Here is a 16,374-nt window from a genome sequence, read left to right as displayed (position 1 = left end):
GGAATTCATACCAGACCGAAGGACCTGGTATGCTCTTGGAGGGGAACCCATGCCGTTTTTTTATTTAAAATTTGGCGTGGATTTCCCCCTTAAGATTCATACCAAACACAGTGCCTGGTATTGGTGGGGATCCAAGTCGGATCCCCGTTCAATATGAGTCGGTACCCTGTCGGGTTGCTATGGAAATGGCAAACCGCAGCTAAACGCAACCGCAGCTAATCGCACTGTACAAATGCAGCTGATCGCAGTGCCTGTTGTCTTGAATTTCACAGAAAAAAAAGCATGCTATTAACTGCGGCAGAATAGCTGTCCGTGTGAAAGGCGCCTTAATGACCCTGTGTACATGTACTAATAAGATAACATAGAGGACAGTTCAGGAGCAGTTGAAAAAAATGCCCAACTGCTCCTAAACGTCCGTTTAGCAGCAGCAGTGTACATGAGGCCTAAGGTTGAAAACTAGATAAATGTTAAAATAATGGAAGGCAGTGGCGGCTGGTGCTCAAAATTTTTAGGGGGGCGCAAACAAATTGAAAAAAACAAAAACATCAGCCACTGTGCCCATCAAGCGCAGCTACTGTGCCCATTAAGCGCAGCCACTGTGCCCATCAATTGCTGCTACTGTGCCCCATCAATTGCTGCCAGTGTGCCCATCAATTGCCGCTACTGTGCCCCATCAAATGCTGCCAGTGTGCCTATAAATTGCATGCTCCTCGATGTCTTCTTCCGTCCTCTCTGTCAGGCCTCCAATCACAGCGCCTGATGTTTCAGCCAATCAGGTGAGAGGTAACACACCCAAGCACCTGATTGGCTGAGAGACGGTTCAGTGTTAGCAAAGCAAATTTCTTCGCTTTGATAACACACAGCTGAGTGAACAGCGAACGCACAGCATTGCGCCCGCTGTTCACCTTTTTGGGCGCCTATTAGAGCCTATGGCTCTAATCAGGTGCTTCCAAAAAACACCCCCGCCGCTGTAATTCAAGTGCCCGGCGCCCAAAAAGGGAACAGACACCTGAATAGGGGGTGTCAACGGCGACCATAGATAGATTCATGCAATGCGTGAATCTATCTATGGTGATAGAGCGGTGCCAGGAGAGAGGGGGGTGACGCTCCTGTGCCCTTTATGGACGCACCACCACTGATGGAAGGGGATATGTAAAATGATTGCTTAAGACTGGAATTCTGCTTTAAGCCGCAGGTCAGCCTTTAGAAGTGAAATTGAATCATATATGAACTGTATTTGGTGGAGATTAGCCAGTGATTGTCTGAGCAAAACTATTACAATTCTATTACATGGAATAATGTGGCAGGAAGTGATTGGGCAACCTTGCTGATAACATTAAGTCACTGCAAAGTCTTTATTGCCTAACTCTGAATCACCTGAGTGAACAGATTGTCTTATAATGATACGGATACAATATAGTATATTGACAATGTTCTACTAGGTGTATTTATGTGGAATAAATATAGAACATTGTAAGAGAGGCTCTGGCTGTGTACCTTATTTTTCAGGTTAGATTTTCTCTTATGTCATCTCTCTCTATATGTAATGTAGATGGAATAAACCTGATTAAAATGTAACAAATGTATGTTCTAGTTTAGGAAAACTGTAGTGTCCTTTCACTGAGTATGCATTTCAAGTTATTGCTGTAAAGTTTCCTAGCTCAGCCTGTCAACCAGGGTTTCATGGGACCCTAGGGTTTCCCCAGAGGTTTCCTTGAGCAGTAAGCAATTTCTGCATCTTGGATAAGCCACCACTGAACAGCAGCTGCACCCAGTCAGATGCAGCCACAGTTTAGGTATTTTGACAGCCACAGCTGATGGGACTGGCTTTCAAAATACAATAGCCACAGTGGGGGATTTGTCCATCTGTGCTATATAGCATGGATAGAGGAATCGGTCAGAAAAATCCAGAAGTTCAGTGGGTATAGAAAAGAATAACCCCCCTTTTAAAATAATCACATTTTGTTGCTTTGCAGCTCGAAATTATGACACACAGTTGTTTTTTCCAGCTGTATTTACTATTGCAAATTATAACATCCAAGTGAAAGATATAACACCAACATGTCAGAAAAAAAAAAAAAAAAAGAATCACTGAGTTGGAAAAAGGATCAGCCCCCTTATGTCAGTATTTTGTTGGACCACCTTTTGCTTTAATTACAGCCTTTAGTCTGTTGAGGTATGTCTCTACTAACTTTACATATTTAGACTTTGCAATATTTGCCCACTTTTATTTGCAGAACTGCTAAAGTTCAGTTAAATGTGATGGTGACTGCTTGTGGACTGCAGTCTTCAAGTCATTCCACAGATTTTCAATGGGGTTTAGGTCTGGGCTCTGATTAAGCCTTGCAAGGACATTCACCTTTTTTCTCCTTCAACCACTGTGTGGTAATTTTTGCTGTGTGCTTTGGGTCATTGTCATTTAACCCCCCCCCCCTTCATGACCAGGCCATTTTTTGCGATGCGGCACTGCGTTACTTTAACTGACAATTGCGCGGTTGTGTAACGCTGTACCCAAATAAAATATATGTCATTTTTTTCCCACAAATAGAGCTTTCTTTTGATGGTATTTGAGCACCTCTGCTCTTTTTATTTTTTGCGCTATAAACAAAAAAAATACCGACAATTTTGAAAAAAACCCAATATTTTTTACTTTCTGCTATAAAACACATCCAATAAAAAAAATGTAAAAAAATCTAATTTCTTCATCAATTTAGGCCAATGTGTATCTGCTACATGTTTTTGGTAAAGAAAAATCCCAATAAGCGTATATTGATTGGTTTGCGCAAAAGTTATAACATCTACAAACTATGGGATATATGTATGGAATTTTTCTTTTCTTTCTGACACTTTCTGTGGACCAGTAACATCAATAGAGTGATCATTGCTAAAAAATTTTTTACTGTTGCTGTACTAATGACACTGGCAGGGAAGGGGTTAACAGGGGCAATCAAAAGGGTTAAATGTGTTCCCTGGGAATGCTTGCCAACTGTGTGTGTGTGTGGGGGGGGTGCTTTGACTGGGGGAAGACAGAGATCCGTGTTCCTGCTTAGCAGAAACACAAGATCTCCATCTTCGCCTTCGCTTCATAGGCAGACTGCCGTTCTGCCTCTTTTGGCAAGAATCGCAGGGTGCTGGCGAACATCCGGACCGCCAGACCCGTATCCAATCACAGAGGGAGCGGGTCGCCGGTGGCATGCCCGGAAATTTAAATCCATGTACAGGTACGTGATTTCGCACTGAAGGGCTGCCCTGCTGCAGTAAATGTGTGTGGAGCAGTTCAGAAGCAGTTAAGGTGGCCAGATGAGACCAAAATTTAATTACTTTATATTATTGAAGTTAGAAATTACATTTTTTTTCTGACATGTTGGTGTTATATCTTTCACTTGGATGTTATAAGTTGCACTAGAAAATACAGCTGGATAAAACAAAAACCAATTATTTTAAAGGAGGTGTTTCTTTTCTATACCCATTGTATATGGCTAGCTTAAGTAGCAGTATTCCGACTCACCACCAGTATACTAGGGCTCTTCTATCTCTGACCAGCAATGTAAAGCCTTATGCATACTGGGCATCTAGGCCCAGTGCAAGAGACTCTGGTGTTTAGCTGTGGCTGGAGGGCCCCACAGCTGGCAGTCTGTCTAATTTTGAAAGTCTGAAACCAGCAGTATGTAAGTTTTTAGGCCATTATGTGCACAGGGATGAATGCCCAGAATGCAAACCGTGTTTATTCTGGGCATTAATTCCTGGCAACATACTTTCATAAATGCAGGCCAGCAGGAGGATGTCTGTGACCACCCTAAACAGTAGATCTTGTGAGGTAGAACAGTGCACCCACTGGCACGCCTCAACAAGTGACATTTAGGGCTTATTTACACATAATGCAGTGACGGGATTTTTTCTGCACTGAACAAATGGCAGTCACCATTCAGGTACATAGAAAACAATTGTTTTCTCTCTGTCCTGTTCACACTGCAACATCCTGGGGATATGAGGCAGTGATTTGCAGTAAAATTCAAACCTATAACATTTTATGCAGTGCACAAGTAAGCACTGCATGTCATGTATAAAGTGTCACTCCGTGCACTTCAAATAAAGCTAAAAAAAGTAAACATTGTGATGCCCTTAAATGCGGACCACACTGCCCCCCAGACCATGGTTCACTGCAGCAGAAAACTGACATCTGCAGTGCAGTTAATCTGAGCATTTGGCTTGTGGTTAGTGTGAACAAGGGCTCCTTCATACAGTGCCTTTTAAAAGTATTCATACAACTTGAAATTTTCCACATTTTGTCAAAGTTCAGACCTAGATCCAATTGGGAGTCATGGCAAGACTTGAAAATTGCTGTTCACAGACGCTCTCCATCCAGTCTGACAGAACATGAGCTACTTTGCAAAAAAGAATGGTCAAAAATTTCTCTCCACATATGCAAAGCTGGTAGAGACATACCCAAAAAGACTTGCTGCTGTAATTTCAGCGAAAGGTGGTTCTACAAAGTATTGACTCGGGGGGGGGGGGGGGGGGGGGCTGAATACAAATGCACGCCACACTTTTCACATATTTATTTGTAAAAAGTTTTGAAAACCATTTATCATTTTCCTTCCACTTCACAATTAAAGTGCCTTGAAAAAGCATTCATTACCCCTTGAAATTTTCCACATTTTGTCATGTTACAACCAAAAACGTAAATGTATTTTATTGGGATTTTATATGATAGACCAACACAAAGTGGCACATAATTGTGAATTGAAAGGAAAACGATAAATGGTTTTATATTTTCTTTTTACAAGTATCTGAAAAGTGTGGCGTGCATTTGTATTCAGCCCCCCTGAATCAATACTTTGCAGAACCACCTTTCCCTGCAATTACAGCTACAAGTCTTTTTGGGGATGTTTCTACCAGCTTTGCACATCTAGAGAGTGACATTTTTGCCCATTCATGTTTCTTAAATAGCTCAAGCTCTGTCTGGTTGGATGGAGAGCGTGAACAGCAATTTTCAAGTCTTGCCACAGATTCTCAATTGGATTTAGGTCTGGACTTTGACTGGACCATTCTAAAACATTATGCTTTGATCTAAACCATTCCATTGTAGCTCTGGCTGTATGTTTAGGGTCATTGTACTGCTGGAAGGTGAACTTCCATCCCAGTTTTAAGTCTTTTTTGCAGACTCAAACAGGTTTTTTTTACTAAGATTGCCCTGTATTTGGCTCCATCCATCTTCCCATCAACTCTGACCAGCTTCCCTGTCCCTGCTGAAGAAAAGCATCCCCGCATGTGTAGTGTTAGTTTTCCGCCACACATAGCGTTTTGCTTTTATACCAAAAATTTCAATTTTGGTCTCATCTGACCAGAACACCTTCGTCCACATGTTTGCTGTGTCCCCCACATGGCTTCTCTCAAAATGCAAACCGGTCTTTCTTTTAACAATGGCTTTCTTCTTGCCGCTCTTCCATAAAGGCCAGGTGTGTGCAGTGCACAACCAATAGTTGTCCTATGGACAGATTCTACCACCTGAGCTGTGGATCTCTGCAGCTCCTCCAGAGTTACCATGGGTCACTTGGCTGCTTTCTGCTTAATGATTTCCTTGCCCGGCCTGTCAGTTTAGGTGGATGGCCATGTCTTGGTAGGTTTGCAGTTGTGCCATACTCTTTCCATTTTCGGATGATTGATTGAACAGTGCTCAGTGTCATGTTTAAAGCTTGGGATATTTTTTTATGACCTAACCCTGCTTTTAAACTTCTCCACAACTTTATCCCTGACCTGTCTGGTATGTTCATTGGCCTTCATGATGTTTGTTCACTAAGGTTCTCTAACAAACCTCTGCGGGCTTCACGGAACAGCTGTTTTTATACTGAGATTAACCACCTCAATACAGGGCACTTTCACCCCCTTCCTGCCCAAGCCATTTTTCAGTTTTCAGCGCTGTCGCACTTTGAATGACAATTGCGCGGTCATGTTACACTGTACCCTAATGAAATTTTTATCATTTTTTCCCCACAAATAGAGCTTTCTTTTGGTGGTATTTGATCACCTCTGCGGTTTTTATTTAGTGCGCTATAAACAAAAGAAGAGGGACAATTTTGAAAAAACACAATATTTTTTACTTTTTGCTATAATAAATATCCAATTTTTTTTTTTTTTAAACAAATTTTTTTCCTCAGTTTAGGCCGATACGTATTCTTCTACATATTTTTGGTAAAAAAAAATTGCGCTAAGCGTATATTGATTGGTTTGCGCAAAAGTTATAGCGTCTACAAAATAGGGGATAGATTTATAGCATTTTTATTATTTATTTATTTTTTACTAGTAATGGCGGCGATCTGCAATTTTTATTGTGACTGCGATATTGCGGCGGACATATCGGACACTTTTGACACATTTTTGGGACCATTCACATTTATACAGCGATCAATGCTATAAAATTGCATTGATTACTGTGTAAATGTGACTGGCAGGGAAGGGGTTAACACTAGGGGGCGCTCGAGGGGTTAATGTATTACCTAAGGAGGTGATTCTAACTGTGGGGGGAGGGGACTGACTGGGGGAGGTGACCGATCGCTGTCCCTATGTACAAGGGACACGCCATCGGTCTCCTCTCCTCTCTGACAGGACGTGGATCTGTGTTTACATGCACAGATCCACGCTCCTGCTCTGTTACCCGGCAATCGCGGGTGCCCGGCGGACATCGCGGCCGCCGGGCACGCGCACCGGGTCCCGAGCGACGCAGTGGGCACGCGCGCGCGCGCCCCCTAGTGGCTCGGAAGACGAGGACGTCATATGACGTCCTCCCAGAACAATAGAAGCCTCGTCCAGCCGTCATATGACGGTGGGTGGTGGCTTAGCGGTTAAATTACATTCAGGTGGACTCCATTTACTAATTAGGTGACTTCTGAAGGCAATTGGTTCCACTAGATTTTAGTTAGGGGTATCAGGGTAAAGGGGGCTGAATACAAATGCACGCCACACTTTTCAGATAATTATTTGTAACAAATTTTGAAAGCCATTTATCATTTTCCTTCCCATTCACACTTATGTGCCACTTTGTGTTGGTCTATCACATAAAATCCTAATAAAATACATTTACGTTTTTGTTTATAACGTGACAAAATGTGGAAAATTTCAAGAGGTATGAATACTTTTTCAAAGCACTGTACATGTGGCAGTGCTTGCCGCTATGAAAAGCAATCCCTGCTTTAATTCTTTCCTAGGGACATACTACCCTGAACCGTTAGGTACCCTGTGTAGCCACAGCAGCTGTCAGCCTCCTAGAGTTTGACAATCTTCTGGGTGGGACACCTGTGCTCGCCACTGCAGCTAAATGCCAGAGCCTCATGTGCATGGAGCCTAAGACTATATTAACCACTTCAGCCACGGAAGGAATTACCCCCTTCCTGACCAGGCCATTTTTTGCGATACGGCACTGCATCGCTTTAACTGACAATTGCGCGTTCGTGCAACGCTGTACCCAAACAAATTGACGTCCTTTTTTTCCCACAAGTAGAGCTTTCTTTTGGTGGTATTTGATCAACTCTGCGGTTTTTATTTTTTGAGCTATAAATAAAAAATATCTTTTACTTTTTTGCTATAATAAATATCCCCAAAAAATATATAAAAAAACTAATTTCCTCATCAGTTTAGGCCAATATGTATTCTTCTACATATTTTTGGTAAAAAAAATCGCAATAAACGTATATTGATTGGTTTGCGTATAAGTTAAAGCATCTACAAAATAGGGGATAGATTTATTATTTTTATTTATTTTTTACTAGTAATGGCCGCAATCTGCAATTTTTATTGGGACTGCAACATTGCAGCGGACAGATCGAAAACTTTTCACACTATTTTGGGACCATTGACATTTATACAGTGATCAGAGCTATAAATAGCCATTGATTACTGTATGAATGTCACTGGCAGAAAAGGGGTTAACACTAGTGGGCGATCAAGGGGTTAAATGTGTGTCCTAGGGAGTGATTCTAACTGGGGGGGGGGGACTGCCTGGGGGAGGATACTGATTGTTGTTCCAGTAGGAACAACAGATTGCTCTCCTCACCCCTGACAGAACGGTGATCTGTCTGTTTACATTGCCAGATCTCCGTTCTCTCCTTCTCAAGAGCAATCGGGCTCCTACGTCACGCGTGGGCGTCCGCGCCCTATACTCCTTAAAGGGCCCGCCATACAGCTGCGGCGATTTGCGCTGGAGTGCCATTTTGCAAGTGGTATTAAACCCAGAATCAAACTGCACTATAGTGCAGCTTTCTTGCAGTGGCTGCATTCGTTTTTTTTAGGGGTTTTTTCCCTTGATTTTCACCTGGTGATCTGCCCAGTAACATACCTCCTGTATTAGAGTGCCCCCACTCTGGATGAAGGAGCATAGGGGGGCAGATTTGTACAGTAGCATTGTCAGTCTACAGTGAATACTTTATAAGCAGTTACAGTAAACAGTTTTTTCCTATTGGGATAAAGGTTTTACATAAACAAAAGCTGATCATTTTTAGCATCCCTGCCAGTTTTAAATGGTCTATCTCATCCCTGTAACTGCAAGAGCGCTTTTCTGTTGAAACATAGACTTGCTGTCTCGATCACCAAATGAAAATAGAACAAAGAAGGCCTAAAAAAGAAAACTGAAGTCACCACATCTAAAGAATAGGTATTATGCAATATAATTAATGTTTCCTTTTGGGTTTAATACTGCTTTAAAATGAGCAAAGGACTTTTGCACTGTAGCACTGCAAGTTTCCAATGCAAGTGTGGAAACACACAATAAAAGTGTACCTACTCAAATACAACAGTCATTCATGCAAACACTCAATAGCAAAGTATTGGAATGTCTTCAAAGCAAAGACATTATTTTTTTACCAAGTTTTGTAAATCTGGTTTTCTCAGATTCCCTATTTTAATGGTAGACTTATTTTTTTCCGTTTTATACACACCTTAACTCTGAAGTAAGATGTAAGCAACTCTGCATAGTGAAGTAGCATGAAGAAAAATTAAGTATCTATTTACAGTTTGTGTTTTTTTTCTTTCAGCTTAAATTACATTTGGACTCTTACCTTAATTCTATCCATGTAGTAAACATACTTGGTTACTACAACCAACTTGTGCTGTGTGTTCTGTTCTGAGTACAATTATGTTCTGTGATTTCTACAAATAAAAAACAGAGGTTCAAGCACCATGCTTAGCTTTCACAGATACAATGTCCTAGTGGTTAAATAGGAGCATTCACTCTGGACATTAAAACAATTTCAGAGATCACTTGGTTGCTTTTATACTATATTAAAATTAAATAAGCCCAAAACTCAGTTGTGGGTAGATTTTTAGAAGGCTTAATCGTTCACTAGCTGTGTACATCTCTTCAGGGGTCTGTGCTAGTAAGATCTCCTCACCTGAAATTTCAGCTATATTTCCTGCCATAGCCATTACAGTATAGGTTGAATTTGTCTTTGAAGTTACAAGAGATTGCAGCATGAGGGTAGATTATCTTCTTACTATAAGGATAAAACTTAATTAATAAGGTCTCTCTGCCTCCATCTTCGTTGTTTCAACTATCCAGCCATTAAGTTCCCAGATATGACAGGTCAGCGGGTGAACCAATCACTAGTATTTATGTATAACTAAAATGACATTATTGGGCAGCCTGATCCTACTTAATCTGCAATTTCAAATAGCTTTATCAACAGTTGCAAGTTGCATTTGTTTTACATGTTTTCGTTCTATCAGAGATTTTATAAATAGATTTTAAACATTGCCTATGATTATTCCGAAATGATGCATAAATATCCGGATCTCTGCGTGTGGAGTACAGAACTATACTTTGTTGTTTCCGGTAAAAGCATCCATTTGAATCATAGTTTGGAATAGATATATCTGAAGCTACTTAGCAACTTGCCAAAGAACACAAGTTAAGGAAGCATTGCTGAAAAGCTGTATGTTTAATGAAAATTTCAACTCGGTTTTGTATTCTGGAAAAAGTATTCACTTAAATGAATGGTTTCACTTGGAAAATCACATTTTTCAGGATAATTAATGGAGCATTTATGAAAGTTGAGCTAAATGTCCATGTATAGCTATGCTTTTTTTTTTTTTTTTTTTCCCTTCTAAAACTGGACCTTGTTACCCTTACATTTTCAGGCCAGTGCTCAGTACAAGATGAGCTTGATGTCAGCTACAATAAAATCTCACAGCAGAACTTTCTTAACAGAGGCCTCAGTAAATCAATGGGGTTCCTTGCCTTTAAGGACCAACCAGAGGAGGAGGAGGACTATTGTACATCCCCAGTTCCTAGCTCTGGATATGATGATCCTACAAGTGCTTTTAATGATTTGAGGCCCACTCAGTTAGGGGGGAAACTTGCTGACCATTGTCAAAAGAAAAAAATTTGGGCATCATCTTTTGACTTGACATCTGTTACCAGCCAAGCTGCAGAGAAAGCCTGTTCTGCTGGGGACCCATACAGATTGCCTTGTTTTTCTGAAGCCCTAAATGGACGGACTATATCCATATCTAAAATAAAGGATCTCAGGCAGTCAAGTGGAGCAGGGGATGCTTTAATGCAACAGAGGTTGGACCAAGCTAGACACGGACCAGATGTGCCAACGTCAGTCGCAATTTCAAGTGCCTTGGGCAGAATTAGAGAAAAACAGAAAAGACTTCAAGTATTGAGAGAAGCAATGAGCGTAGAAGGTCAGTCTAATTGAATGTTGTCTTGTCTCCTTCAACAAAGTTTATGAAATTATGTCAGTTGTTGAAAAATGATATAGAGTTTTCATCAAAAAGCTTTTTTTCATCCATTATGAGAAGCACAAAGGCTCACACTATATTCAACCAGTTTAGACTCCTGTGTATTTCTCTGTCAGTTAATCTTTTCACCCAGTCAATTACCAACTAATATCACATTTATTCTTGCAAATTTTTTTAGCTTTTGCATCGTGGAGCAAGGTGATGCTGAAGTCCTATTTCTTTAGCCTTAACTGAACTGTTGCCATTTTAATTTGCACTTATCCTCTCATGAGCACTCACAGGAGATTTTTTTTCTAAATGCTAATAAAAATTGGATATTCCAGTAACTTGTTACTTGCTCACTAAATTCATTCCTTAGATTACTGCCTTCATTTCAGATAGAACAAGTAACTATTTAATGAAAAGCGATCTTTGCACAAACCCAGTTTTGACTTGCTTCATGAACAACATAACAGAAGGAAAGCACAAGTGAAGATTTTTATCGGACGCAAACAGTGAAGATTTTGTAAACATGCGTATCTCATGAAATGTGACTCTAAATATTTTGGATGAATGTGACGTAATACCATCTTGGCTTAATAATGGCTTATTAAACTAACCTCAGAACTTCTGAAGCCTTGCCTTCATTACTTGTATTGGACTGTCGTCATCAATGCTGGATTGGAATTAATCTCACATTCTGCATGTAACCTAATTACCCTCCTCTAAATCTTCCTGTGTTTGCCGCATTACTAACCCATTTTCATTAACACCTGTAATCCTCTAAAGGTGTTTCGTCACAGTATATGCTGGTATAGAGGCCAGTCACGCTAAGAAATTTTTTCATAGCAATCCAAGTATAGCTAATTGGGTACACTATGAGAGAATAATGTACCAGGCAGATGTTTCTACGTATCTTTTTATTTAATTTTTACCAGATAGGTACTTACCAGACAGATAATTTGAAAGCACTTTAAAAATCTCTAGAGTCATTCAGGAAGAGAATCTTTTAATTGAAGATTTTTTTTTACATGACATGGGGGGGGGGGGGGGGTGTAATATGGCTAGTCTGTGTTGTTTTGTGGATTATTATGTGATGATTACTGTACACTATATGGCCAAAGAGTTATGTACATCTGACCATCACACCTACACTATACAAACTATTAGATGCAGTTATTTCCAGCGAAGGATATTGCTAATGCTACAGAATACACTGAGATTTTAAAGGATGAGCCCCCGATCACACCGGCGCGTCTTTTTAAAGCCACACATCAGTGCAATTTGTACTGCCGATTTCATTGCAGCTTGCGAATTCATTTAATTGAAATCTATGCAAGTCGAATTGGTAAAAAGTAGCGCAGCAACCTTTTTCAAAATCGCTGCGACATAAGTGACCGCAATATGAACAGTTCCATTAAAGGTTCACCTTTTGGGACATGTTCCACCCGTACTTAGGGTGCAACATGTAACGTATTCCAGTAACTGCAGCCTGTCCCCCTCTACCACCCTCCCCAGTGACAGCAATTGGGGAACTTCTCCCGGCGCCTGCTGTCACTATTTGAAAATCACGCAATCGTGCAGGTCCCCGTCCACACGGCATTGTTTCACATTTTCCTGTGAATGCACAAACTACAAGTACTGTCAGCCTTTGTGGCTGATGGCTTGTAGTTCTGACTGGACTGCGAGGGTGCTGATGAACAACCTCGTAGTTCACTCACAAGCCCTGCAGTTTGTAAACAGCCAGCCCATATGCAGGTATGGGCTAAAAGCTACAGGGCTTGTTTGCAGGAGTCTGGTATTGCACCCCTGATCACGGATGCAATGCTTTCCAGGCTCCTCAGGGAAAAACAATAAATGCACTTTTCTTTCTCGAACATCACGGGACACAGAGCCACAGTAATTACTGATGGGTTATATAGGTATCACTGGTGATTGGACACTGGCACACCCTATCAGGAAGTTCAACCCCCTATATAATCCCTCCCCCTTGCAGGGATACCTCAGTTTTTACGCCAGTGTCTTAGGTGATGGACGTGTAAAGATGTCCTGTGCTTAGCTCCAAAGGGAATATCCTAAGATCCTATACTGGGGCAAGCCAGGTGAACCGGATCCATTCAAAGTGTCTTTTCATGGCCGAATTGAATGGTACCCGGGCCTCGTGTCCGAAGAAACGAGGTTTTACCCGTAATGCTTCTCTTTTTAGAGAGCTGGACCCCGCAGATCAGAAAATGTCTTTAAACTTCCTAATTTCTGGCGAGGTGCTTTACGGTCCCAGAACTGTTGGATCCCCCTATTCGTAGGGGGCCCCAGTCTCTGACGGTTTTTTCAAATGGAGCCCACCGTGAGAGGTGAAGATTGGGTCTGTGTAAACAGCACCCTGCGGCTGGATAAGGTAAGAGGAGATTCCACAGAATTTTTGAGTTCTAGTGGCTTTTCTCCTTTAAGGTAAATGCATGCTATGCCTATTGTGACCACCGGGGGCTGCCAAGAGCACAAACCTGCACATGCTGACTGTCTGTCTCAGGTGTTTTCATCGCTGATTATGTCCCAGCGTCTCAAGCAGGCTGCAAACAGGTAAGATGGAAAGGGGGATTTCTCATGTTTGAATGTTCCCCCCAGGCTAGAGAGGGGCCACAGGGGTCTAGAAAGTGGTTATACCACCCGGGCTCTGCGGCCTAATGGCCACCATCTCTGAAGATAGCCGTTTAGGCAGATCTTGTTACCAGCCTCTCTCTCCCCCCCCCCCCCCCCCATCCCCAGCCTTTCTCCAGAAGCATGACAGGAGAGTCGGCAGCGCGGGAAGTGCTCGTTTTTTTCAAAACTCGAGGGGGGGGGGCGGTAGAGGAGGGGGCGGGACGTCAGCACAGGTACTTAGACTCCCACTCAGGCCAGCTGCAGGCTATTAAAGGCACTCTGTACAGGTGCACTCAGCCTTCTGAGAGACACAGAGCTGACGGTCGCATGTAAGGTGGGACACAGGCATTCTCCTAGGCAGCATTTACTGAAGTAACACCAGACTGAGCATTGGGTAGCAAGGCTTTTAGCCAGACTACATCACTCAGCGGGCAGTGTTCATTTGTATACCTCACACCTTGTTGCTTTGCACTATGGGTAGAAGAGGTTCAAGCACCCCAGGAACCAGAGACACTAGGGGATCTCGTTCAGGTTCTGAGGGCCCCCTGTCGGCAGCATCCTCCCCCCCTAAAGATGGGCCAGGGACGGCTAGCCAGGGAGAGCCATCGGGGTCAGGGGCTACACCTGCTTCTGGCACTTCAGCCCCTGTATATATTACACAAGAGGTTTTTTCCTCAACCATTAATGGTCTAGAGGAAAGATTAATGGCCGTGATTAAGTCTTCACTCAGTGGAAGAAAACGCACTAGGCTTTCCTCTGTTCCCCAAGACCCTCAGACAGAGGAGCTCTGGGATAAAGGAGATGAATCCCTTTCAGAGGTTCAGGATGGGACGGATGATTCCTCTTCGGAGGAATCAGGTGGAGAGGGACCCTCTGCGACTTCCCAAGAGGAGAAAGTCTTAGTGCAGATCCTCACTGGATTGGTCCGCTCCACATTTAAGTTGCCCATACCTGAAACTGCTAAAGAATCCTCTTCTGCTTTGGGGTCACTGAAACCTTTCCAAGCAGCACATGCTTTTCCTGTTCATACTTTACTTGAAAAGCTCATTTATTCTGAGTGGGATCACCCAGACAAACGTTTTTTTCCGCCGAGAAAGTTTTCAACACTTTATCCGATGGAAGAAAAGTTTATTAAAATGTGGGGAATACCGGCTATTGATGCCGCCATTTCCTCCGTAAATAATAGCCTGACTGTAGACAATGCTCAGATGCTCAGGGATCCTGTAGATAAAAGGATGGAATCCCTATTGAAGGATGTTTTCTCCTTAGCAGGATCAGTGGCCCAACCTGCAGTAGCAGCGATTGGAGTCTGTCAATACTTAAGAGACCATGTTAAGCAGGTCATCAAAGTATTACCTGAACAGCAGGCCCAGGGGTTTGCTAACCTTCCAGCGGCCTTATGCTTTGTGGTTGACGCCATTAGAGATTCTATTGTGCAAACCTCCCGTCTTTCACTGGGGTTGGTGCATATACGTAGAATCCTATGGTTGAAAAATTGGTCAGCCGAAGCACCATGTAAGAAGCTACTGGCTGGGTTTCCATTTCGTGGTGCAAGGTTGTTTGGAGAGGACTTGGATAACTATATCAAGAGAATCTCTTGTGGGAAAAGCACTCTCTTACCTGTCAAGAAGAAGAGTAAGCGTCCCTCTTTCAAACGGACTCTTTCCCCAGCGCCGGGGGCTTCAGCCTCCAGGCAGTCTCGACGGCCGCCTCCATCGGGGTCCAGAGACAAGAGTCAACCCCAGGGATAAAAGAAGTCCTGGGGAAAGAAGCCTATTAGGCAAAACACTAAGACCTCTACATGAGGGGGCGCCCCCGCTCACTCGAGTGGGGGGAAGACTGCGACAGTTCTCAGAGCTCTGGCAGGAGGACTTCCAGGACAGATGGGTAATCTCCACGGTAACCTTAGGGTACAAGCTGGAGTTTCAGGAATTCCCCTCTCCTCGGTTCCTCAGATCAAATGTTCCCAGAGACCCAGAGAAGAAGCAGTCGCTCCTTCTAGCGTTAGAGCGACTTTTGTCGCAGGAGGTCATTATGATAGTTCCCGCAAAGGACCAGGGATTGGGCTTCTATTCCAACCTTTTTACGGTCCAAAAGCCAAATGGGGATGTCAGGCCCATTCTGGACTTAAGGGATCTGAACCGATTCCTAAGGATTCAATCCTTCAGCATGGAATCAATTCGAACAGTAGTTCCCACCCTGCAGGGAGGAGAATTTCTGGCATCAATAGACATCAGAGATGCATATCTGCATGTGCCCATTTTTCCTGCTCATCAGAAGTTTCTGCGCTTCGAGGTAGGAGGGCGCCATTTCCAGTTTGTGGCTCTGCCTTTCGGGATAGCCACTGCACCTCGAGTGTTCACAAAGATCTTGGCTCCTCCTCTGGCCAGATTAAGGGCTCAGGGTATAGCTGTCATAGCATACCTAGACGACCTGCTCTTGATAGACCGGTCGGTAGCTTCTTTGAATGGAAACTTGAGGACCACGGTCAGGTATCTAGAACACCTGGGTTGGATCCTCAACTTAGAAAAGTCTTTCCTAAAACCAGTAAGAAGACTGGAGTATTTAGGTCTGATTATAGATACAAGCCAGGAGAAAATATTTCTACCCCAGGCAAAGATCACTGCTTTGAGAGAGCTGATTCTGACAGTAAGGACCAAGAAGGGTCCCTCGGTCCGCCTTTGTATGAGGCTACTAGGGAAGATGGTGTCTTCATTCGAAGCAGTTCCCTATGCTCAGTTTCACTCAAGAATGCTGCAACACAGTATTCTGTCGACCTGGAACAAGAAGGTTCAGGCATTAGACTTTCCGATGCACCTGTCACATGCGGTGCGTCAGAGCCTCAATTGGTGGCTCATACCCGAAAACCTGCAGAAGGGGAAATCCTTTCTACCAGTTACCTGGACAGTGGTAACAACAGATGCCAGTCTGTCAGGTTGGGGAGCAGTTCTGGAACAGGCTGCGGTCCAAGGGGTATGGTCCAAGACAGAGAGGACCTTACCCATCAACATTCTGGAGATC

General features: G+C 43.0%; 1 protein-coding gene and 1 long non-coding RNA gene across 10 annotated transcripts in view; one reads left to right on the top strand and one right to left on the bottom strand.

Annotated features, from left to right (window-relative positions):
• Positions 1–16,374, top strand: part of PTPN13 (protein tyrosine phosphatase non-receptor type 13) — a 457,782-nt gene that overhangs the window by 180,803 nt on the left and 260,605 nt on the right. For 7 of the 8 annotated variants that reach the window (XM_073599969.1, XM_073599986.1, XM_073599976.1 and 4 more), the window contains one exon: positions 10,129–10,680. The exons of the other annotated variant lie outside the window; for it this stretch is intronic. In XM_073599969.1, the coding sequence (XP_073456070.1) occupies positions 10,129–10,680 (552 nt within the window). The remainder of the gene's footprint in view (positions 1–10,128; positions 10,681–16,374) is intronic. 8 annotated transcript variants of the gene reach the window in all.
• Positions 1–16,374, bottom strand: part of LOC141108417 (uncharacterized) — a 94,030-nt gene that overhangs the window by 32,890 nt on the left and 44,766 nt on the right. For both annotated transcript variants that reach the window (XR_012236062.1, XR_012236065.1), the window contains exon 4: positions 9,051–9,141. This is a non-coding gene — a long non-coding RNA (uncharacterized lncRNA). The remainder of the gene's footprint in view (positions 1–9,050; positions 9,142–16,374) is intronic.

The sequence above is a fragment of the Aquarana catesbeiana genome, linkage group LG01 (assembly GCF_042186555.1).
Source record: "Aquarana catesbeiana isolate 2022-GZ linkage group LG01, ASM4218655v1, whole genome shotgun sequence".
Lineage (NCBI taxonomy): Eukaryota > Metazoa > Chordata > Amphibia > Anura > Ranidae > Aquarana > Aquarana catesbeiana.
Note: the sequence above shows the minus strand (reverse complement) of the source record. Positions and strands in the feature narration are given on the sequence as shown.